The 26681-nt window shown below is 37.1% G+C and overlaps 1 protein-coding gene across 9 annotated transcripts in view; it reads left to right on the top strand.

Annotated features, from left to right (window-relative positions):
* Window positions 1–26681, top strand: part of RASSF7 (Ras association domain family member 7) — a 65714-nt gene that overhangs the window by 25112 nt on the left and 13921 nt on the right. For 3 of the 9 annotated variants that reach the window (XM_081341139.1, XM_081341131.1, XM_081341138.1), the window contains exons 1-2: window positions 11624–11800; window positions 24629–24781. In XM_081341139.1, coding sequence (XP_081197265.1) covers window positions 24679–24781 — 103 coding nt within the window. In that variant the 5' untranslated portion in view covers window positions 11624–11800; window positions 24629–24678. Of the gene's footprint in view, window positions 1–11623; window positions 11801–22209; window positions 22330–24628; window positions 24782–26681 lie in introns of those variants that run through there. The other 6 variants (XM_081341134.1, XM_081341132.1, XM_081341133.1 and 3 more) reach the window with 5 other exon arrangements.

Here is a 26681-nt window from a genome sequence, read left to right as displayed (position 1 = left end):
CAGAGCTGGAAGAATGAGCATATTGTATCAGGAAGGGGAATATGTTGACCTCCACTGTGAACAATGCTGCGTATAATATATACACTTGCATAAAGAGCGTGTTGGAGTTTTTTGATTGAGGGCTTTCTGGTATCTGTAATGTTGCTGTAGCAAATCTGCAATGTATTTGATCTGCTTAATATGGGCCTATTATATTTACTATCTGTCTTTTGTCTTAAAGCATACCATATATTATCAGGTTAAGTCTGCCATGTAATACCGCCTAAACAAATTTGAATGAGAATATTTGTCCATTTAGTCTACTGTTTCTAATTAAAATGTAACATTACAGCATCTGAATTTTAAAAGACAAGATGTTTTAAATCTAAAACGTTTACATCAGAGAGAGAATGAATATACCAATTGAATTCATATGTCATTAGTTAGATCCTTCGCTCACTTTCTTTCATTACATTGTTTGTATGGGAGGTGAGGGGGAATAGCTATTTTAATTTGGCTTTAATACTTATTACCAAAGAAGAGTTCTGAAAAATACAGTATAACAACTCATATTCTAACACCTTATGTTGAATTAATAAAAGCTATAGCTGCTCTCCATCTGAAAGCCTGAGAAACATAGAATAAATAATTCAGGAGGATGAAAGATTTCAGAGATGTTCTGTGTACATTATTATAGTAGTACTTAATGTCATTATAGGAATGAGTTCTTTGTATCAAATAATTCTATGTTATTTTTGTCCACTTTTGTCTCCACTTCATTATCTTACATTTTTCTTTTAAATTCAGTTTTAGACAGAATCAACAGGTTGTCATCAACTAAGTGGATTATGATGATGATGATCATGATGTTACAATTGGAATTACATACTGTAGAATAAGTTTCCTTCCAGCTACAAAAAATCATTTCTTCTATTTTTGTGAAGTATTGTGAGCTTAAGCTCCAGCTGGCTATTCATTTGTTTGTATCTTTTACAAAAACCATTTTGTAAATTTACTTTACATTTATTTTTAATCAAAACCCATTCACATCTGCCTAAGGATGTCCATATTTAGTACTGCAGATGTGAATGGGTTTTGTTCAAGCCCAAACTTCATTATTTTAGAAACTGGCCCCTTTCACTTATTGCACGTCCTCATTTATTTTTATTATTTTTAATTCCTGCAGTCACATTGCCTATGACAGTCCCCATCAGATTTAGTCATATGGAATAGACATTGAGCACTCCCATTATATGCCTGCCAGCTATATTGCATTTGTTACTTTTTGAAGTCCACACCTTAATGCAATACAGCTGTCTCTTTGGGAATTCATTATTAGGGTGCTTCATCCTTCTCTTTCCACTTACAAAAATCTCGTGCTAGTAATACTTTAGTGTACGGTGCATAAAGAAACACAGATCTCTTTCTTACCTCCAAACCAAGCTTAGTTGAACAAGGATATTCTTGAGAAGGCTAATAACACGTTTCCTTTTCTGATCTATCTGTGATCACCTCTAGCCAAAATCACAAGCTAATAATATTTTATGTGATTTTTATTTCTCCAAGTGAATTTTGGCTCCCAGGAGTTTTCTTGCCAACTTTTTTAGACTTTGGTTGCCAATGTCTTTTTCCTAGATGTGAGATTGGCTGCTCAAAGTCATCTGCCTGCCTGCCTGCCTGCCTCAGGGTCTACTGGTCTTTAACTACAGGTAGTCTTCAACTTACAACAGTTCATTTAGTGACCATTCAAAGTTACAACGGCACTGAAAAAAGTGACATGACCTTTTTTCACAGTTACAATCTTTGCAGCATCCCCATCATCAAAATTCCCATGATCAAAAATTCAGATGCTTGGCAACTGGTTCATATTTATGACTGTTGCTGTGTCTCAAGGTCATGTGATCGCCTTTTGCAACTGCCTAACAAGCAAAGTCAATGAGAAAGACAGGTTCACTTAACAGTTGGGTTACTGACTTATTAACTACAGTGATTCACTTGATAACTGAGGCAAGAAAGGTCGTAAAATGGAGCAAAACTCACTTAACACGTCTCATTTTGCAACAGAAATTTTAGGCTCAATTGTGGTCGTAACTTAAGGACTACCTGTAGTAGACCAAACTGGCTCTCCAGTTTAAATATCGGCAAAACAAAATGTTATATCAAGTGTATTCAGATTTTCATTTTAACTTTTTCTTTTGTGGTGATAGGTTAGTTATTAGAACCAGGTACTTTTACCTTCTCCATGGCCATACTTGAGCTTTCTCTTTAAAGTTTTAAAGCACTTGGCCACAGCATTTTAGTCTGATATTGGACAATCATGATAGAAATAGTCAAGAATCAACTTTCATTGAATCTTGGCTCAGAATGGTTGAAGGAACTCTAGATTTTTGCAGGCTTCCTCTTTTCTTGAAAAGAGAATGAAAGTAACAGAACAAAATCATGTTAAGCTGTTCAATAAATATTACAAAGACAGAGGAGGTGGATTGAGGAGTACATGTGATCCATTGCTGATTTCAGGAGGACTTAAATGCAGTTAATTGGAATCTAACTTGCTATCATGCCTGTAATGTATACTCTATCTGGGTACAGACAGACTTGTTTTCAATTTTTTTAAAAAATGGCAGCATCCAGGTTTCCCTCAGCATCCCCATGTCCGTTTCAACGCTCTTCTAATTTGAGAATAGGGACTCCTGACCTTCAGTGTCAAGTTCTAGCTATGCTGTTGGTCTTTAAAATGTTTCTTTCTCACCTACTTTATATATTTGCTGCACATGCATACACTTCCTTTTTTTCCACTTGATTATAAGCCAAATATAAACTTAAGCCAAACAGTGTGATCTCATTACTCCATCTGCTCTGCATGCCTCAGATGTTCCTGTCTGAAATGTCTGTACCTGGCAACATTTTTAAGCAAAAAAAAAAAAAAAATGATTGACGATTAATTATGTACCATCAAGTCAATGTCTACTCTTAGTGACCACACAGATAGATGGATTTTTCTCCAGGACAATAAACAAAGAACTTTTGGATTAAATTATGCACAACCATGTTAAAAGTGTCACTTTCTGTTTTGAGTCCCAAGATTGAGACTCCAAATAATAATCATTTGATGTACATTTGAGTTTGTTTGGAACTTTAAAGCAAAGCTTTTAAAGGCTATCCGATACAAACAGCTTTTTAAAGTGTTTACTGTATAACACATAAAAAATGTCTTACAGTACAATAACAGATCAGAACAGTATTCAGTTTAAAAATGAGTTGCAAATATAAATGGCATGAAATTGACTTTATCTTGTTTTTTTCACTGGTGACATTTTCTACTATTAGGCCCTTCACCTCTGCAGACTATAATCAAGCAACTAAACCTTCTTTCTCCCATTTTTATCTCAAACATCAGCAATGCCGGTGGCCTGGGGAGTGAGTAAAAATTTACTGTTTATGTTGAAGCTATGAACAGCCCTGTTATACTTAGTTGTACTTAGCAAAAGTGTATGGTCTGGGTTTTTTTGGTTTTTTTTTGTGCTAGAATCATTGTTAGATCAACATCTTAAGAATAAAGATATATTCTGAGAGAGAGAGAGAGAGAGAGATTGTAAATTGGGCCAAAATATACTGTATCATCTGCTGTAGAAATGCTGTGGATGCTGACATGAAGATGATTATAATAAGTTTCACATTGCTGGTAATTGAAATTTGTGTATTTTTTAATAACATCTTGGCAAAAATTGAAAGCAAATAATTTTTCTGATGGCAGTCTTGTTTAATTTGTTACTGTTCTTTAGTAAGTATTGAGTATTATTTGTAAATTCCTGAAAAAAGTTTAAAGTTTTTTTTTTTTTGCTGTGTATTGATAAGAGGCCTTGCTAACCACTTATGAAGAGGCACTTCCATTAAAGCCACATGCATTAAAGCCAAACATTGACAGAACAGATATGCTCTATCCTTTGAATAGATCTGCTAATGAAAATTGTTTGATAAAATTAGTGGATTTAAGATTGGGATTTTTTTTTATGTACATTCTTGGACTATAACATTACCCAAACATTTTTTATCCATTCTGGTTCAGCAGAAATAGTATGTAGTATTTATATAAAAATACCAAGAAAATTAAAAATACATTGTAAGTATAAGATACTTTTGATCCTCCCTCAATTTACTGCTGTCAAAAATAAACATATATATAAATGTTCCATGAAATGGGAACCTGTTAAGAAGATTTAGGTTTAAGTTTAGAACAAGATTTCTGACATCAAAGATCTGTTCTATGAAAGTAAAACTGCCAAAACTATTTTAGGACATGAGAAAATTTGCAAATATTATGGAGCAACATTACAATTTTTATTCATTAATGAGAGTGCTTTGCTGGTCTATATTAACATCCACTTGTGCCAGATGTTTTGGAATATCAGAACTAAGATCAGCAGGTTGCATAATTCTATGTTTTAAGCAGTGTAAACTTTGTTCTGTGAAACAGTAAGATGAAAGGGGAATCCCCAGTGGTATTTTATTCTGTTTTTTATCAATGTCTCAGTGTGCCCTGGTACTCCCAGAAAAGGTCTGGTGTTTCAGTTTCCCACTGCCCTTAGAAGCTTCCTCATGAACTAAGTGTTTTCCAGATTTTTTTTATCTTCTGGAAGAAATGAAAGCCATTGTTAGAATAGCGCCCATGTTCAAACAATTATACCTATTTTCAAGATCCAGGTCACTTGAAAGTTATATTGGAAAGATATTGTTTACTCTTTCTTAATTCTCCAAACCTTTAGCCTTTGAAGACAAGATCTATGTTTTATTTCTAAAGTCATATTGTTTCTTTCTGTAGAATGGGTCCATATTATTTTGATATCTATCATAGAGGCCACATCTGCCAGCATTTCCTTAGCATCCTTAAGCGGATTCTAGACCAGATCTCCTGAAGGCTTTATCTTGTTTTTGGTTTTATTTAGTTACTAGCATGCTAATTTAAATATCTATTTAGAGATTGTTTTCTCCCAGATTTTACCGGCAGTATAAATTTGTTAGATTATTAAAGAATTTGTATTAATCATTACTTTTGCATTGCCTGTTTTGCTGACCATAGTCTATTCAGAAAAGCTATTTCATACTCTTGATAACTACCACTGTGATTTGTATCACATATCCTCCTCTTTTTATTTCTGGGTTGCAAACAGCAAATTATTCCATCATTTTCTCCTAAATCTGAAGTATTAAAGGAATCCTTGAGAATATATTTTAAATGAACCGCTCGCTGACTAGAACTAGCATGAAGAATGAAACAAGAATAGAAGAGGAATTTATCATTCTGAGAAGACAAATGAGCAGATTCAGTTTACTTGAAGCGAGGCTTTTAAAAGGAGTGGGGGCTGGGGATGAGTATCTTATACAACGAGTGAGTCTCTCTGGAATTAGGGATAAGCATAAAGAAAGCCTCACAGTTGAAGAGATAAAGAGGTTTTTGTTACCTGTGATCTGGTTATTTTAAAAAAGTACTGTAACCCCAGTCTGTGATGACTTACTTGATGTTTCCCAGCAACTGGAAATACCTGTTCTTAGAAGTAGTGTTGCAGCCTTTATCTTTATAAGAACTTGTTTAAATGTAAATACACTTGCTCATCTGGTTTGAGTTATACTTCCTGGTATCGTGGAAGTGTTGATGTGTCCTGCTGCTAAAAATCACAACATAATGTACATATGGGGAGTGTTGGCATGGATCTTCCTACTATTTGGGAGTCACTTAATTAAACTCCGTGATATAAACATTGAAGATAAGCCCTGCATTCTCTTGCACAAGGATTAATAGGCCTTGTATTCTATTTTTTTCTGCTGATTTTGGTTGCAGAGAACAGAGAAAAGAAAAAATAGCTTGTTAGATGATGTTTGGAAGAAGCCAACCATTTATATATAGAAAAAATAAAATATTTTATTTATTTTATTTTATTTTATCACATTTATATACCGCCCTTTCCTGAAGGACTCAGGGCGGTTTACAGGGTGAATTAAAAAACGATACAAAAGTTAAAAACAGATTAAAAAAATTATATTCGTCCCTGTATAAATAAAACCCCAGTTAAAATTAAGATTAAAGCTAAAATTAGAATTTTGTGCCATGTGGTGAGGATGCAGGGTAGGTTATGTCTCCCATTGTCTTATAAGTAGCATGAGAAATTATTGTTCTGTAACTGAGCCAGTTTTATAGGCATTAGAAATATATAATGGAATGGAAGTTACACATTTGGAATTGCAGTTTTCTCTCAGAACAAGGGTGCATAATTCTGTGGATGGGCCAAAAGATTTCCCTGGTGACCTCAGGACACACATTTAAATGGATTTAATTTTAAATGTAATGGTATAGTGGCACTGGATTACTTTACTTCACTTAGTATGATTTATTCTCCTAATTTTTAATAATATTTACCATTTTTGAACATTAAAAAATCACATTTGTAATTAATTTTAGAAAAGTTATTGGAAACCATCCTGAGTGTTTTTGGAAGCAGATAATGCCCTGGGACCTTTGTTTCTGCATTTTTATCTTCTGCATGATCAAGATGATCATGTAATACACTGTACTTAAGTAAATTAAACAGATTTTATTTTCCTGGGCTCCAAGATCACTGCAGATGGGGACTGCAGCCAAGAAATTAAAAGACGCTTGCTCCTCGGGAGGAAAGCCATGGCAAATCTAGACAGCACACTAAAAGCAGAGACATCACCCTGCCAACCAAAGTGCATATATTCAAGGCTATGGTCTTCCCAGTTGCAATGTATGGATGTGAAAGTTGGACCATAAGAAAGAGTGCCAAAGAATTGAGGACTTTGAACTATGGTGCTGGAGAAGATTCCTGCAAGTTCCTTGGACTGCAAGGTGATCAAATCGGTCAGTCTTAGAGGAGATCAACCCTGACTGCTCTTTAGAAGGCCAGATCCTGAAGTTGAAACTCAAATACTTTGGCCACGTAATGAGAAGGAAGGACTCACTGGAGAAGAGCCTAATGCTGGGAAAGGTTGAGGGCAAGAGAAGAAGGGGACGACAGAGAATGAGGTGGCTGGATGGAGTCACTGAAGCAGTAGGCGTGAGCTTAAATGGACTCCAGAAGATGGTAGAGGACAGGAAGGCCTGGAGGAATGTTGTCCATGGGGTCGCGATGGGTTGGACACGACTTCGCAGCTAACAACACCAAGTAAATTAAACTGATTTGCTATGCTTGATTAATATTAATTTTAATTACTTTGTAAATAACGTAGATATGGTATTTGCTACCAGATGTCCATTCCAAATTTACACTTACACACATGCCCTAAGGCAGGGGTCCCCAACCCTCAGTCCATGGAACAGTACCGGGCCACGGCATGCCAGCAACCGGTCCGCACAAACAAGCAAGGCCCCATCTGCAGGATGCAGGCAGCACACAAAAACACGCACCCTCTGGTCCACGGAAAAACCTGGTGCCCAAAAGGTTGGGGACCTCTGCCCTAAGGCTTCTTGCCTGCCTGCTTACTTTCCTATTCCTGCTTATTTAGCAAACTGGCTGTAACTTTTAACTGTTTGTTCTAAGAGTAGGAAAATTACCCTTAATTCAATTACCACTTGTTCCCCAAGTGGTAATTGTAGCTGTAGATTAAACAACTAAAGCATATTTCAATTGTTCTTGCTAATGTGGATTCTTTAAAATGTATTGCTACAAAGACCCCAAAACAGAAAATCCTATGGATCAATATTCTTTCATAGGGAGAATAGCATCCTCCTCTTAATATTACCATAGTGAAACCTTTTCCTGAATGGTTACATTTAATCTAACTGCTAATTGACTTATTTTTATCAGCGTTTTTTCTAGTTATGAGTCTTTGGAATGTGTTTGCTTGCTGATTTGGCAAGCTTACAAATGCACCTTACAAAACCAATCCCATATCCTTGGAAATCCCTTTTGTTATGTTACTTTTAAAAAATTGTTTCCTGCTCTCTTTTCAGTCATGTTTTAAATTCTTTTACGCCAATTTGTGTGCCAAACTGAAAACAATTGGATTTTTTCAAATTATGTTTTATATTTAAAGTAAACATAATCCCTAAATTCTCCTCCTTTTTTTGTTTGTTTTGTAACACACACACACCCTCTGTGTGAAAATTACTTGCTCAGAACTAGGCTCTGGTTTTAAACCTCGCATTGTTTTTTTTTAATCCCATTTATATCCCGCCCTTCTCCGAAGACTCAGGGCAGCTTACAATCTAAAGCACAAATCAATGTGGTTAGCAATAGCCTTCATTCTATGTATATGCCTGCTTATTAGGGCTTTCGCGCCCCCCCCACCAAGCGGCATTACAAAGTCAGCTTATTGCCCCCAACAATCTGGGTCCTCATTTTACCTACCTCGGAAGGATGGAAGGCTGAGTCAACCTTGAGCCTGGTGGGACGCAAACCTGCACTGTTGTGCCCTTTATTATTATTATTTTTAGCCTGGACCTGTTTCCTGCAGTTAGACCGCAGAATTGTGATCCTGGGGCAAAGAATCCACAGGTAATGTCTTTCCTTAATGTAGTTTCCTGCTTGGAAGGATTTTTTCAATTGTGCATCCAATGTCCAGAAAAAGTTGGAAATATAACATTTCAACTTTCTCCATTTCCCAGCATAATTTAGAACAAAGTTGTCAAGCTCCAAAAAACTGGAAAAAAAATATTTGACCAATCATTTCTTTTCTTGCCTTTGCTTCTTTGGTTTATTATATTTAACAAGAGAGATTTTTCTTCCTTAGTAGCCATCTTGATAGAACACATAGACCAGTAGACGCATATGGGCTTTTTCGCCCTACAATTCCATAGTAACTTTCAGAACAATAGTACATGTGGGAGTCTTGGTGCTCTCTGAACTTGGTTGTTTTCTTGCAGACATTTTGTTACCCAAACTAGGTAACATCATCAGTTTGGTTTATGAAACATCTACCAAAACAACAACAACAACAAAAACCCACCCAAAGCCCAGAGAGCTCCAAGGATCCTGAGCTCTCTTGAGCTACAAACATTCTCCTTTATCAATAGAACATGTCCCCATATGCCGTAGTGGTTTGATAGTGCAGAATATTTCAGAAAGTTTTGAATCCTCATTTTGTTGACAATATTCATTTTTAATATTCTGGTGTGTCCCGAGGGTGCTTTTCAAAAGGCAACTGGACTTTTCAAGGGGAAAAAAACCCAAGAAAGTCCAGTTGCCTTTTGAAAAGCACCTTTGGGACATCCATGATCTCAATGATTGATCCTCTCTATAAACACTCTAGTGTGTCATTTCCTTTTGGATCTTTTTCTGGTACTTCTGCTTGACCTCTTCAGCACATTCACTGTCTATGGCACAAAAAGGTGTTTTCCTCTAGAGAAGCTCAGTGGAATGAATGTTCATGTGTAAACAAGAAATCCATCCAAAGACTTACTTCGCTGATTCATGAAAGTCAGTAGTTTGCAGCTAGATTTTAGTATGCCCTAATTATCTGGGTAAGGGACGCGGTGGCTCAGTGGGTTAGGACGCTGAGCTTGTCGATCAGAAGATCGGCAGTTTGGCGGGTCGAATCCCGAGTGCCGCGTAGCAGAGTGAGTGCTTGTTACTCGTCCCAGCTTCTGCCAACCTAGCAGTTCGAAAGCACGTAAAAATGCAAGTAGAAAAATAGGGACCACTACGGTGGGAAGGTAACAGCGTTCCGTCCGCCTTTGGCGTCTAGTCATGCCGGCCACATGACCACAGAGACGTCCTCGGACAAGCGCTGGCTCTTCGGCTTTGAAACGGAGATGAGCATCGGCCCCTAGAGTCGGAAACGACTAGCACGCATGTACAGGGGAACCTTTACCTTTACCTTTAATTATCTGGGTAATGAAAGATCTAGTCACAATCATTTGAAGAATACCATATTGCCCTAGGAAAGGAAGGAGAAGCAAAGTATCTTTCTTCAGGGCTTTTTAAGAGAAGGATTTGAAGTTGTAGATTCAGACATAGAAAAAACAGAACTAGTGCTATCTTGAAAGTTCCATTGACTTGTTAATGGAACAGCTGGTTGAAGGAAGTGTGTGGTGCCTGATTACAGCCATTTGAACTTTGACTCTAGAAACTTTGAGATCATATGTCTTAAAATAAGGCTGGGGAAAAGTCAGTTCTTTCGTTGTTCTGTTTCTACTCAATATGAGTCTAAATTGGTCTTCTTCCAAGTATAGGGCATCATTACTATCTGAGGTTTTTTAAGAAGATAAAGTTGAGTTCAGGTAGTCATGTAACTCAGTATATTCGGGACTAAGTCAGCCATTAGAACTGAGGGATCAAGAGCTTGAGAATCAACAGCTGTTAATTTAGAGGCGTTTCCTTCTCAGATATGTTGAATAGTGACATTATTATTACATTTCTTAATATCTCACCTGTGGGAGTGGTTCATTTATTGGATACTGATTAATTAATGGGAGTCAGGGTAGTATTGGAAGAGAAAAATGCAATTTCAGGGAAAAATTTTTTACAGTAACTACTATAGGTATGCAGTGTTGCTAGAAGACTTCTCAATGCTAATTTATTTATTGAGATCCCATCTTTATTTTTATTTTTTTTACAAATAACTCAAAGCAGTGAACATGTATAACATACCTTCCTCTTATTTTCCCCACAGCAACCCTGTGAGGTGGGTTGGGCTAAGAGAAGAGTGACTGGCCCAAAGTCACACAGCTAGTATTCATAGCTAAGACGAGACTTGAATTCACGTCTCCCATTTTCTAGGCTGGTGCCTTAACCACTATACCAAATTAACTCTAATCCTCTGAAGGCAATTTGACTTTCTTCCATTCCTATCCTGCTCTCTCTCTCTATTGTAGTCACATTAGTACAGTTATATTGTTGTTAATACAACAACTCTATCCTATTGCTATTAATGTAACTGTTCCAAAACCTAATGGCATATTGATCCCATTCATATCAGCACTCTGTTGGGACTACTGTCTTCCATCTTTGTTTCCCTGAAGGATAGTCTAGTTCAGGGGTCGGCAACCTCGGCTCTTTTATGACTCGTGGACTTCAACTCCCAGAATTCCTGAGCCAGGCATGCTGGCTGAGGAATTCTGGGAGTTGAAGTCCACGAGTCATAAAAGAGCCGAGGTTGCCGACCCCTGGTCTAGTTGGTCTTATAGCAGAGATGTGTTATTTATCAAACAATTGTTGCTGTTTTGTTATCCTTCCTTGGCTGCTGTCTTCAAGCTCCCTTCTTTACTCCTTAAATCTGTAGAGGGGAAAAATATTGTTCATACAGCAATAACATTATTTGCAAAACTCATTTTGAACAAGTTCATCTGCTCAGTCATACAACTGCCCACTTTCCAAGTGCTGTTGTGCCTCTTTACTTTTTAAGGATGAGTCAGTTTGTAGCTTGAACTGAGTTGGAAGATTGAAACCATGGCCTATTATTACCTGGTGAATGGAAGTTTTCACCAAAACCCCAGGTAAAAAAATAAATTCCTTGAAATATTTTAAATAGTTTTTGTGTGTATATACACATGGGCAGAGCCAACAGGAAGCAGAGCAGGGAATAAAGGAGCATTGTGATATTACCCAGAATGAAAGAGCAATTTTGATTACACAAGTTGTTTGGAATGAGTTTTTTTTTTCCTTTTCATTCTTAGAGAAAACAATTATACGTTAAAAGTAAACATAGTTCATTTTGTTTTTCCTACATTTTGTTTGGAAGTACTGCAAAAGAAGGCTGGTTAATGATTGCCACGGGTGGTAAATGAGTGACTAGGGCAGAACAGAAACGAAGCAGTAAGCTGAGATAATTTTTTCCTGTTTGAAATGTTTGAAACAAATTTGATAATGTAAGTATGTAAAAATAGCTGGTTCTTTCTGCTTGAATAGATTGAACACAGCTGCACTTAGCAGCAGCTTGTGTTCTTTAATGGTGCTTCCTCCCCTGCCCCCACTCCACCATTTATTTCTGACTTTCCTTCTTCCTTAGAAAGAAAGAAGCATTGACTGGTTAGTAATAACTGCATGGCTTTTTAATTTACTGTTTCGTTTTCAGGAAATGTAGCATTCTTTATATGACGCGCCCACATAATGCTTAGAATATGAAGTGGGCCCCAAAATAACTGATTAAGTGCTGGATTAGTTAGTGGCAGGCTAGAGAAGAGAAAAAGTTTATAATTGAAATATTCTCAGTTTGTTGTTTGACTACGGTAATTAACATCCTCAAAATACAGCCTTTTGTTTTCCTTTGTTATTTACTGAATTAGAAAGGTGCACTTTGCATCTAAATTGATAAGGAAGTAGAAATTTTAGTATTATTGAAAACTATATTCACCAGACAAACAAATGTACAATGTAATTTTTATCACAATTTATATTGGTGGAATAGCAAGCTTGATGAACTTTGCTAGCATAGATTTCAAAAGTTGTAAAATTACATAGAATTTTATATGCCAGTTAATTTTATGTTGGAGTGTTTATTTGTCAGCTTATAAGTCCTGTCCTTCATTCACGAGCTCAAATGGTTTATGAATCCCTCATCCTATTTCTCTCCATGATAACCTGTGAGATGGCTTGTGCTGAGAATGAGTAACTCGCCCAAAGTTGCCTGGTAAAACTTCCATGGCTTATAGTAAGTTAGTATTTGGTGCTCTCTGTTCCTGGTCCAACACTTTAACCTTTGTACCACAATGGCTCTTTTGATATACTCCCTGAGGTACTATATACAATTTCTGCAAATACTTGGCTAGTAGATTAAGGAGCCCTCTGAAGAGAGACCTGAGTTGCAGAAGCTGATTAGTGAAGATCCCTTCAACCTGAGCTCAACTATATAGACATTGTTTTTTGGACATAATATAGAGATGGTTTTTCATTGACTTCTCATTTTGGCTTTTCCATCTAAGAAATGGCAGTATTTTCATTCTCTTGGAGGGCATTGTGGTTTGTGTGGGGGCTTAGTCTGAATTTATATAGATTCCTACCAGTAGTTGTAGACCTGATTAAACATTACCTTGCCTTGCTTTGCTGTCTTCTTCCTACCTTACCTTTCTCAATCTACTTTTTGTTGTTGGTAATTCATTACATATGCAATTTTCTTCATGTTTATAAATCACATAATAAAATTAGATTGAGATTTGACTTTGTGAAGTACCTAGAAGGCATAATTTCCATAAGGAGCAACAGTAAATCCTAGATAGGTAGGCATCCAAAGAGAGCTTCTTATCTCCCATTAGTGCTGATTTGTAGAAGGCTGGGTTTTTCACCCTTATCTTTTCTTAAAATGAAGTGAATCATGGGTTACATTAATTATAGTACCAGTGTGAAGATGTAATGGAGGCTTGGATTATAGGTTAGCACACTGTGATGAAAATATAATCTTTACTAGACTTCCATTGCTGTCCTTATAGAGTGAAGCAAAGTAAGCTTATATTTTTGTTTCACTTATTGCTTAGTAGCTTGAAGGTTCCAGATAAAATAATTTCAGTGATCAATCAGCTACCACCCACATTTTCAGTAATCATAACCTATAAAAGTTTTAATCCAATGATTCTTGTACTTTAAAGATAGAGGCTAGTAAGGTAAAAGTTTCTGATTCTGCTGCCAAAGTAAGTCATTTTCTGAATGTGGACCAGATCACAGAAACCTTCAAAACCACGAAATGAGTAGTGACACAGTTGTTGCCTCAAGAGAATCGGAAGAATACATAAGTTCAAACCTTGGAACTAAACTTGAAACTATAAAAAAGAATGGTTTTTTTGTTATTTTAGTTTGAACATTTCTTGTATTGTAGGACTTCCTAATTCTATGCAATAAAGTCATCTAAACTTGTCTAGTCTGCAAAGTGAGAAAGTCTGTTGTTGGTGAAATGAGGAGCAGATTGTCAGATCACTGCTCCCATTGTTGTTGTTAGTTGTGAAGTCGTGTCTGACCCATCACAACCCCATGGACAATGTTCCTCCAGGCCTTCCTGTCCTCTACCATCTTCTGCAGTCCATTTAAGCTCACACCTACTGCTTCAGTGACTCCATCCATCCATCTCATTCTCTGTCATCCCCTTCCTCTATTGCCCTCAATCTTTCCCAGTGAGTCCTTCCTTCTCATTAGGTGGCCAAAGTATTTGAGTTTCAACTTCAGGATCTGGCCTTCTAAAGAGCAGTCAGGGTTGATCTCCTCTAGAACTGACTGGTTTGAATGCCTTGCAGTCCAAGGGAGTCACAGGAGTCTTCTCCAGCACCAGAGTTCAAAGGCCTCAATTCTTTGGCACTCAGCCTTTCTTACTGGTCCAACTTCCACAACCATACATTGCAACTGGGAAAACCATGGCCTTGACTATACACACTTTTGTAGGCAGGGTGATGTCTCTGCTTTTTAGTATGCTGTCTAGATTTGCCATAGCTTTCCTCTCCAGGAGCCAAGCATCTTTTAATTTCTTGGCTGCAGTCCCAATCTGCAGTGATCTTGGAGCCCAGGAAAATAAAATCTGTCACTACCTCCATTTCTTCCCCATCTATTTGCCAGGAATTGAGAGGGCCGGATGCCATGATCTTGGTTTTCTTAATGTTAAGTTTTAAGCCAACTTTTGCACTCTCCTTCTTCACCCGCAACAAGAAGTTTTTTAGTTCCTCTTCACTTTCTGCCATTAGAGTCATATCATCTGCATATGTTAGGTTGTTGATATTTCTCCCGGCAATCTTAATTCCAACTTTTGATTCATCTAGCCCTGCCTTTCTCATGATGTGCTCTGCATATAAGTTAAATAGGCAGGGTGACAGTATACAGCCTTGCCGGACTCCTTTCCCAATTTTGAACCAATCAGTGGTTCTGTGTTCAGTTCTCACTGTTGCTTCTTGGCCCGGATATAGGTTTCTCAAGAGACAAATAAGATGGTCTGGTACTCCTATTTCTTTAAGAACTTGCCACAATTTGTTATGATCCACACAATCAAAGGCTTTGGCATAGTCAATGAAGCAGAAGTAGATGTTTTTCTGGAACTCCCTACTTTCTCCATGATCCAGCGTATGTTGGCAATTTGATCTCTAGTTCCTCTGCCTCTTCGAAATCCTGCCTGTACTTCTGGTAGTTCTCAATCTGCATACTGCTGGAGTCTAGCTTGTAGGATTTTAAGCATAACTTTACTAGCATGTGAAATGAGTGCAATGGTGCGATAGTTTGAACATTCTTTGGCATTACTTTTCTTTGGAACTGAAATGTAAACTGACCTTTTCCAATCCTGTGGTCACTGTTGAGTTTTCCAAATTTGCTGGCAAATTGCGTGTAGCACTTTTACTGCATCGTCTTTTAAGATTTTGAATAGCTCAGCTGGAATACTGTCACCTCCACTAGCTTTGTTGTTGCTCAGATTTCCTAAGGCCCATTTCACTTCACATTCTAGGATGTCTGGCTCAGGGTCAGTGACCGCCCCATCATGGTTATCTGGGACGTTAAGCTCATTCTTGTATAGTTCTTCTGTGTAGTTTTGCCACCTCTTCTTAATCTCTTCTGCCTCTGTTAGGTCCCTGCCATTTTGGTCCTGTATCATGCCCATCTTTGCATGAAACGTTCCCTTCATCTCTCCAATTTTCTTGAAGAGATCTCTGGTCCTCCCTATTCTATTGTTTTCTTCTATTTCTTTGCACTGTTTATTTAAGAAGGCATTCTTATCTCTTCTAGCTGTTCTCTGGAATTCTGCATTCAATTGGGTGTATCTTTCTCTTTCTCCCTTACCTTTCACTTCCCTTCTTTCCTCAGCTATTTACAAAGCTTCCTCAGACAGCCATTTTGCTTTCTTGCATTTCTTTTTCTTTGGGATGGTTTAAGTTGCTACCTCTTGTACAATGTTGCGAAACTCCGTCCATAATTCTTCAGGCAATCTGTCTATCAGATCTATTTCCTTAAATCTATTTGTCACCTCTACTGCATATTCATCAGGGATATGATTTAGTTCATATCTGAGTGGCCTAGTGCTTCTCCCTACTTTCTTCAATTTAAGCCTAAATTTTGCAGTGAGAAGCTCATGATCTGAGCCACAGTGAGCTCCTGGTCTTGTTTTTACTGACTGTATAGAGCTTCTCCAACTTTGGCTGCAGAGCACATAGTCAATCTGATTTTTGTGTTGACCATCTGGTGATGTCCATGTGTAGAGCCGTCTCTTGGGTTGTTGGAAAAGAGTGTTTGCTATGACCATCGTATTCTCTTGACAAAATTCTATCAGCCTGTGCCCTGCTTCATTTTGTATTTCAAGGTCAAACGTGCCTGTTATTCCGGTTATCTTTTGGCTTTCTACTTTAGCATTCCAATCCCCCATGATGATAAGGACATCATTTTTTGGTGTTAGTTCTATAAGGTGCTGTAGGGCTTCATAGAACCAGTCAATTTCATCCTCTTCAACACCAGTGGTTGGGGCATAGACTTGGACTACTGTGATATTGAATGGTTTGCCTTGGATTTGCACTGAGATCATTCTGTCATTTTGGGGATTGTATCCCAGTATTGCTTTTCCTACTCTTTTATTGACTATGAAGGCTACTCCATTTCTTCTTAGGGATTCTTGCCTGCAGTAGTATGCCTGATGGTCATCTGAATTAAATTCACCCATTCCTGTCCATTTTAGTTTGCTGATTCCTAAGATGTCGATGTTCAGTCTTGTCATCTCTTCTTTGACCACCTCCAGCTTTCTTTGATTCATGGATCTTACATTCCAGGTTCCTATGGAGAATAGATCTTTACAGCATCAAACTTTCCTTTCACCACCAGACACATCCACAGCTGAGCGTCCTTTCGGCTTTGGCCCAGTTGCTTCATTCTTTCTGGCTCTACTAGTACTAGCCCTCTGGTCTTCCCCAGTAGCATATTGGATGCCTTCTGACCTGAGGGGCTCATCTTCCAGCGTCATATCGTTTTGCCTTTTGGTACTGCCTGTGGGGTTTTCATGGCAAAGATACTGGAGTGGGTTGCCATTTCCTTCTCCAGTGGATCACATTTTGTCAGAACTCTCTGCTATGACCTATCCATCTTGGGTGGCCCTGCATGGCATAGCTCATAGCTTCATTGAGTTACGCAAGCCCCTTCGTCACGACAAGGCAGTAATCCATAAAGGGGATGCTCCCATTACTACAAGAGAATAGTCTGAGATTAAGCAACTATAAATAGATCCTCTTGCAAACCTGTTGTTCATGAATCAAGTCACCAATGCGTTATTGGTGCACTTGAGATGGACCAGTTAACTAGCAAGTTCAGCAAGCACAATTCTTTTTCCTTTTTCTATATTTTACATTTCTAGTTCCAGAATAGATTAATATTTTGTCACATAAGATCATATTTCTTGTCCTATAAACTTCCCCAAATCTTCTGTCCCATCCCACCCCTCCTCATGTGAGATGCTTGGAGGTGGAGGGGACATTTCTTCTTTAACGTCTCTAATCTATACTTGGCATCAATGAGACCATTTGTGCCAACTCAAATAAATCAACTTCAGAAGTCCTGCATCTTCCCCATCCTCTTCTGTTGGGAACAAAAGAGAACTGCATCAAAAGAAACAACTATATATCCCTCCTCTGATGGAAGAAATCTCATCTCTTCCTTGACAGCTAGCCAGCTGGACATTTTGGAAATTTAAAATGAAGCATCTTGTTTTCCATGTCTTACCGTGGTCTCTGGTTAAAGTGATATTCTTTCTACCACACCATGCCTCTTAACCACAAACCAACTGGATTGATGTTGGCTCTCCTCTCCTCAGTGTCCTCTCCTAGGCCACGTGTGCAGAAGCACCAAATAGTAGTTTGAAAAAAGCGTTACTTAGGATTTAGCAGGCAAGGCATTCGTGCGCATATATAGGAGCAAATTTCCAAATCTTTGGGGAGCTTACCCACTGTTGAGTTCCAAAGAGCCAGAGTCCAAAGTGGGCAGTCATATCCCAGTCCAGAAATCCAAATAAAAGTCATCAACTGGTCCAGGTTCCAAGGAGTAGGGTTTTGTTTTTTCTTTTCTTTATTAGGTTGTTATAAATCTTGATAAATTGTATTTCAACTCACTGAAGTTCATTCAGTATTAATTGAAGAGGGCTATGAGGAGATCCTAGATCCAGATGCTCGTGCTGCCTCCAGCCGCATGCAAGCCTGAGGTGCCTGATTGCTAGTTTTGTTTGTTTGTTTTTTATCAAATATATTGGCTGCCCAACTTACCACAGGGTAATTCTGGGCCATTCCCTTTGAGGTTGGTATTTAGGGCATCTTAAGTGGCTCCATCTATCTCAAATTCATCTCACCAGGGAGCTTGGGACACATTTTCCTTAAACTTTTATTACTGGCCTGTCATGTGTCTAGACAGAGCCTGGATGATTTAGCAGTGCCTGGCCTGGCTCTAAGCTGGCCCATTTGATTCTGTATTGCAGCTTCCTCTGTGCTTCTGAGACAACTTGTCTATTTATTTGATAGGTTTTCCAGAAACATAGCTTGCTTAATGATCTGATTTCTGATAGAGACTCACACACTTTGCAGCACACTGTTGGAAATCTCTATGTCATCTCTTGGATGTACAATGTCACCTATTTTGTGCCCATCATGCACAGTGGGATGGTATACAGAGAGGACAAATGCTACTTGCATTGCTAGGTTAAATACCAACTGACCTAATAATTTACTGAGGCTGAGTTCACGAAATAATTGACTTCATATCTTTAATCAGATGTCATCATTTCAGGACACCTACAATCATTGCCTGACACTGCTACTTACCGTAATGCTTCCCAGTTCCCTCCCATCCCAGAGTCCTCCCATTTTCTCTAGAACTTCAGACCATTTAGCATCACTTCGAAGATCATGTAGATCATGGTAGGGCTCCTACTTAAGTTTTTAGGAACTGGCATTTCTGGAAGGCCGTCCCATTTCTGTTGAAATCTACAAGTATCTTTCTGCAGAACTTCTCCCCTGGACATACCAGATGCCAAATGTACCAAACATTTTCTTATATTTACACACACTGATGTGAACCTGTTTTATGTGTAGCTTCTGCCCACACTGAAGATATATCCTGTTTTCCTCAACCCTCTTAATGTTGGGATGTCATCTTTGCATCTTAAGTACTTCTATTATATCATTCCCTGTTTTGATGGAGGAAGAAAGAATTCAAAGTTGTATAAATTGTTGACCCAGCACAGAAGAGGTAAATGTTTCATTCATTTGGAAGATTACCCAGAACTCAGAAAGAGGGAAGGAACAGGATGTACATGTCTTCTCCTAGTTCAGTAGTTGCAACTGCAGTATCCTCACAACTTATGCCTCCTGACAAGCCACATGTTCTGACCTTGGCATCTGTTAACAATTCTGAGGGAATATGGATCTGATTGGGAAAATGGCATTACAGAAAGGATTAGAAAAGTCACAAGGCTATAATCCCCTTCAGATCCAGCCAAGAAAGAGGGAGTTTTTCTTCCCTCATAATATCTGCACTTGGATGGAATAAATGAACATTCTACACTCCTAAGGATGGAAGAGACAAGGAATGAGTAACACCGGGAGTTGCGGGGAGAGAATACAGTGGAAAAGGAAGGCAGAGACGACGTCTTTAAGCTTTTTGAGTTTGTTTGGGAATGCAGAGTGCAAAGAGATTCTAATAGTTGTATCTGGTACAAATCCTTGATAGTTCTATCTCTAATTTTAAAAAATAAGTTAAAGACTTGTATAATCTCTGAAGACAGAGAGATATATGGTCCCTTTGGAACTGGTCTGATAAATTGCTTTTGTGATTAGTGATTCTGGAATATAATGTGTAACACTGCAACTATTTTTATTTGGCCATAATTGCATAGTGGTATATATTCTACACACACAGGCAATCATAATTACTTCTATTTTTATACTTTTATACTTTTATATTTTTATGTGTGTGTGTGTGTGTGTGTGTGTGTGTGTGTGTGTGTGTGTGTGATAAATGTTTGTTAAGCATTCAGAATACACTTGTTTAGTCCCAGACACGGGACAAATCTTATTTCCTGTTTCAGCCTAGCCCAAGGCCATCTACAGGCAGTAGCCACAGTAGTGGCAGCTCATATTTCTGTAAATTTTTTGGCTCCCTTTATTCTTTGTTAGCACACAGGCAATCATAGTTACTTCTATTTTTTTATTTTATATTTTTATATATATAAAATGTATGTATGTATGTGTGTGTACACACACACATACACACACACACACACACACACACACACACACACACACACACACACACACACTGTGTATTGGACTGGATGCTAAAAACACCTGCATATTCCTGCAATTTATGTACACAGTACTCCTCTTCTTCCACCACCTCCCCCAATTGTATTTTTATCTCTCAAGAAGTGAATATGTAGACTTCATCTGTAAATGAAAATTAAAAAATTAGCAAGTCAGATGTGTTATGATTAAATTTTGGGGGATGCAACTTTATAATGTTTTGCAACATGGTACAGATAAAATTAACATTTTTAAAGTGGCAATAGAAAATAACCTCTCAGTTCAAAGTAATTAAGAACATTTCATTTTGTTATCTTAGTTTATGATAGGGTTTTCAGGTATAATATTTTCAATATTGAAAACATGAATAAAAAGTAAACAAGCAAGACAAAAAGAGACAAAAAGCAACATAAAAGTGCAAAAAATGAGAGTAAAGGAAGAATGTCTTTCAACAGTTTTTGGTACAGATAAAAAATATATCTAAATCTTACTCTAAAATTAACAGTAGTCTGTATTATTTCTATAATCTCATACAATTCTAATCATCAAATCCCAAAATCAAAATTACATATCTCTTAGTTTAGAAGTCTAAAAGTGGTTTCATTAACTATCTGATGTTAATAGAGGTATCTCTTTACAGTATCTTTCCATTTATTGTTCAAAAGAGGTTGGCTCAACTTTCCGCACAATGCCTTCATTAGTGGGTGGGGGAGAAGTTGTATATAATAAGAATATAACTCAAAATCAAGAAGTCTTTTACAACGTTTTTTAGAGGCAGCTCAACTAGGAATGGGGATTTTTCAGGAGAGTGCTAGGTGGAGATTATTAAGTGGACAGGAAAGTAATGCCTATGTTCTCTAATAGTTCATAGCCAATAGCTTGTAGTGAAAAATAGTATGTAATTCTGAAGTGAATTGCTGTGATTTTAATATTTTTATTCTGTAATAATTCCTCAGCTTTCCCTTGAACTTGAATTTAATGAATACGGTTTAATACAAATTCAAGGTTCAAGGGAAAGCTGAGGAAAAAAAATATTCATTGTTCTTTTGTTAATATTAGACAAGAGTATAATGTGACATGTGTAATGTTCCTCTGTTTAAGGGTCTGTCCCAAACACATGATTTTTAAAGATGTCCCTGAAAAAGGATGATTTTGGAAATGACCATGTGAATATAAGTGTGCAAAAATAAATATGTTTCAGTTTACACACAGAACAAAACATCCCCATGAAAATATTCCATTGGAGTGTTCTGACTTGGCTAAGGGCAAAACATTTCTTTATTTGACTTGTATGGCAGCCAAAACAAAAAGACTCAAAGCTTTAAAAAACAATATGACCTTAGAATAGATCTTCAGCTCTTATTTATCAATTCACAATAGACATATGCTTCTAAATCAGATAAATTCATAGCAGTTTATAAGCAAGTAAAACCAAAATAAAATTTCAAAGATAAAACAATCAGGACAATAGCCAAAGAAGCAATAATAACAAAATTCTCATTTTGATAGCCACACTATAGACAGCAACATACAGTGGCAAAGTACGGTATGTAATTTTGAAGCATGACCTTTACATCTTTAAACATTAAGAATTTTTTTTTGCCATAGCTGTATTTACAGAAGTGATGACTTGAAATCAAAAAAGAACCAGGATAGAACAGATCAGATCAGATCATAAGTCAGAGTGCCTTTGAATTTTTCACATTGCCAACATAAAAAAATTGACAACCATCCATTTAAAAATGTACTTTTGGAAGTCATGGAACAAGATTTTCTGATGAATTAACTTTATCCTTCAGTTTATCCTTTATCCTTATTAGTTCATTCTAATTCTATCTATATACAACCTCCAGGAATATCAATAATATCAAAATACTTCTGTCAACATCACAATAGCTGTTTTGAATTCAGAACAGAGCATTTTAAATTCAAAGTGGAGTATTTTGAGATGTTTCAAATTTAAAATATGTTGTACACCAATATTTCCTTTTTTTCCTCTCTGTAAATACCACAAATATGTATACCTAATTACATTTATTTCTTCTTAGACCCTGAAAATCCTTAAAGGAGGATTATGTTAGGCTGGCTTCCTTTTGCCTAGAGCAAAAAATTGTCCCTTTTATTGACAAAGTGAAGACCCAGGGCTAAAAACTTGGTTATTGAAGTAGGTGAGAAAAAGCTGAGATATGTAAATAAAACTTTATAGAAAAGTATTTTCAACATGTTGCAGCCGTTGAGTGTATGTATTTGTTTTGTTTTTGTTTTACGAATGAAGACAAGTACACGTGTCCCAGGATAATGTTGCAGGATCCAATCTGGGACCACAGGTTTAGTCTTCCAAGCTTTCGGACCCATGCTGGAGCCCATCCACAGGAAACCTCTTTCTAGCAGAGCGTGTGCTTTGGGCTATATTCACTGTGTGGTATTTATATGATGTCTGAGGGTGTGTGGCTTTTTAGTTGTTGATGGGGTGTTGATGTCCAGCTATTAAGTTGTTGGTATTGTTTTTGTTTTGTTTTCTCCTTTCTCAGGTTATTGTATTTGTTTCATGTTATTCTAGTTGGGAGAAGGATTTTTAGGTGTAGTATTGTCTTTTTAGTCAGGACTAAATTCCAACAAGTTGATAATCTGCCCCAAATCCCAAGTCTTCATTATTTTCAGTTTTGGTGGTTGATTCATTCATACATACCATATTTGTATTATTCAAAATCATATCTATGCGATGTTTGTTTTTGTTATTTGAGGTACTGGAAGACTTAGCCATTTATATTTAATTAAAATTGGAAGAAAGAAATGGAGAAAGCACAGAAATGCTTTTTGGACTGCTTTGTATTATTTTTTAGCTCTTTATCAGTTTCATGTTAGAATGGATCTGTTTCACTCTCCAGCCCAACCCAGTATTAAAAAAACAACTAAATTACCCATCTTTCTTCCAAGGCTTTAAACACAGAATTATTGCTAGATTTGAAACCATTTTATTCGATGTTTAAAGAGAATGGAAGTGACATTGTAGTTTTTACTAATCTCTGTGCTAATAATTGTTCATATTTAAGCAACACCTATTTCTGGCAATTAATAACATGTAGCCTAATGCAGATGCGTTTGCGTTGCCTGGCATATTCTAGGTCCATGACTTCAGTGTTTATATGCTGTATTATATGTGTATGAATGATAATGATAATAATGATAATAAAGTTGGAAGGTACCTTAGAGGTCATCTAGTCCAACCCCCTGCTCAGGCAGGAAACCCTTTACAATTTCAGACAAATGGATGTCTAGTCTCTTCTTAAAAACTTCCAGTATTGGAGCATTCACAACTTCTGGAGGCAGGTTCTTCTACTGATTAATTGTTCTAATTGTCAGGAAATTTCTCCTTAGTTCTAGTTAGCTTGTTGTTGTTGTTAGCTGCGAAGTCGTGTCCGACCCATCACTACCCCATGGACAATGTTCCTCCAAGCCTTTCTGTCCTCTACCATCTTCTGGAGTCCATTTAAGCTCACATCTACTGCTTCCATGGTCCAACTTTCACTGCCATACATTGCAACTGGGAAGACCATAGCCTTAACTATATGCACTTTTGTTGACAGGGTGATGTCTCTGCTTTTTAGTGTGCTGTCTAGATTTGCCATTGTTTTCCTCCCCAGGGGCAAGCGTCTTTTAATTTCTTGGGTACAGTCCCCATCTGCGGTGATCTTGGAGCCCAGGAAAATAAAATTTGCCACTACCTCCATTTCTTCCCCATCTATTTGCCAGGAATTGAGAGGGCCGGATGCCATGATCTTGGTTTTCTTAATGTTAAGTTTACATTTCGGTTAGCTTACATGTAGGCTAATCAATAATAAATAGAAGTTAAATCCACTATATATCCATATATGTTTAGTTGACCTTATCTCCATAGCTTACCAAAGCTCTTAAATTGAGCAATTTATTTCATTTCAGCGCTTTCATGCTTATGGGTGGCATGTAGGTAACATATAATGCTCATTATTGCAATGAGCTAGTGGTTAAAAAAATAGAACTACAGTGTACAGTCCTGTTACTTTTCATTGACTTAAGGCCCCAATACAGTTTTTGAGAAATCAAGCACAAGCAAAAATGGCATAATTGTAGTTAGTAACGTAATTGGATTGATTTCTGAAGATTCAAGTCAGATATTGCTGGCTTATTTAGAGTATTGAACATTCATATTTATATTATGTAACATTTTGGAGTAGTGGATCTATGAAGCAGTGAAACTGAAAAGCTTTGTTTGCTTATGGCTAATCCTTTCGTTTGAACTTCTACTAGTGCTCTACCTAAAACTATTAGAGCAAGAGAGCTAGAAATGTGACGTGTGGAAAGAAGCCATATTCAAGCATTCCAAAGCGTTGCTTCTATGTTTCCTTGTTCCATACTGCTTACATGTAAATGAAATCAAACAAGATACTGTGCTTACATTTCTGTTTGTATTTTTAATTGTTGTCGTAGGAACAAATCACAGAAATGATCCAGAAAGTTTAATCCTCTACCTTTTTGTGATGGAGTTGAAAGTCTGGGTAGATGGAGTCCAGCGGGTTGTATGTGGCGTTTCAGATCAGACAACGTGTCAGGAAGTTGTCATAGCACTGGCACGGGCCATTGGTAAGTAGTTTTTATATTCATGATGCCTAATAGGATTTATGTAGTCCAGTCCTAAACATGTTTACTTAGAAACATCTATCACTGAGGGGATTTACTTCCAAGGTAAGTGTATATAGAATTGCAGATTAGTCTCCTGTCCAAAATTCTTTTTTAAAAACTGATTGGCAAAATAGTGCTGTATAGATGTGATATCCAAGAGGAAATTGTTTGTGTAAACAGTTGTATAAATACAACAACTTGAATGATAAGAAGTTTTTTCACAATGTCTGTTGACATTTCTTTCTTCTAAAGCAGCAGCTCCCAACCTTTTCTATACCCCACACCCATAGAATGCTTCTGATACATTCACGCACCCCTTACAAAAGTTCAAAATAATAGCAACGAATTATGCATATAAACTATAATTTTGAAAATCCAATTTTTCACACCCCCTGGAATATCATCTCGCACCCTCAGGGAGTTTGGGAACCCCTGTTCTAAAACAACATTTTTTAACCTTGGCAATTTTAAGACATGAATTCCTGCTCCCACAATTATGGTGGTGGAATTCTGGGAGTTGAAGTCCACACATCTTAATGTTGCCAAAGTTGAAAAACACTGTTCAAAATTATTATTGCCAAGATTTGCAAAATTATTTTAAATATTCTTTTCTGCTGGTATAGTAATTGTTCATCTGCTCCATCTTTAACAGATTTTACTAATAAAGATTTGTTTTCACAAACTAAGAATATCCTTTTATGCTGTGAAATCTTTTTTCTCCTCCCTTACATTGCACCTTCCTTACAGTGCTGCACATGTGTGACCATGTGGGAAAAGTATTGGACTTGGCAGGAGGAAAAAAAATCAAAGGAGAAAACATTATGTTGGCTTACAAGATTGTCTCTAGATTGGAATTCTGCTTTGCATTGTACGGGGTGATCATGCCAGGTCTAGGGTAAAACTGGACTTTGGTTGTGTTCATAACATGCTGGCCAAAATATGCCAGAACTGACTAGTACTGTTCATAATATAAGCATGGAACACTGCATGTGGTATGGCTATAAGAAAAGCTGGTCACCTAGATTACAGCTCCTTTATCTTACTAAAAACCATTATATCAAAACTAAGAAAACTGGTCAGCATGCGATGTCTGATATAGCGATGATTACAACTTGGAATGTGAAAGAAATTTAAGATAAAAAACACCTGAATTCACAAATGATTTTTTTTTAAAAAAAATGAAATTAAAAAAGGACGGAATAGATTTGCATGACAGTATTCTGATCTTGTGGAATGGAATTGATGAATAAATGCATGTAAGTAAGAATGTACATTTAATTATGAATGAAAGGGCAAAATTCAGTATCAAAGTACAATATGTAACTTATCTAAAATGATTTGGGTAAATATACAGGTAGGAATTCATGGGATGGTAATAGCTTTTATGTTGAATGCAACAATTTGAATGAATGCTGTTGAGGTAAGGTGGGGTGATTTTTTTTGTTAAATGGCATGAATGGAAGCCTGGAATGAGACAAGAGTACAAGAGGGGGAAAAGTAACCAAGAATGAATGGGAATGATTATGAATAACTGGTTGGAAGAAGGGCTGTTTGTTTTAAATACATGGTTTAAACATATGTCCTTTCATGTATTCATACGGTAAAGGAAAGAATCTTGAAGCAAGATGGAATTGGTTGATTATAATGAAATGTTGAGAGAAGGTGATGAGAGGCTGTTGAATTTGGGACAGACTGCTATTCATACAGTCAGAAGAAGATAGGGGGAGGGGAATGGGCATAAAAGGAAAGGAAAATTGAGTGCAAATACTGTTATAGAATGACTACAGAAAGAAAAAAATGGACTCTATTGAGGAAAGTCTAGATTAAATGTTGAGTGGAAGTACAGGTGAACTTCTTGTTC

Source organism: Vipera berus (assembly GCF_964194415.1).
Source record: "Vipera berus genome assembly, chromosome: 1".
In the NCBI taxonomy this organism is placed as follows: domain Eukaryota; kingdom Metazoa; phylum Chordata; class Lepidosauria; order Squamata; family Viperidae; genus Vipera; species Vipera berus.
This window is presented reverse-complemented; position numbering and strand designations above follow the sequence as displayed.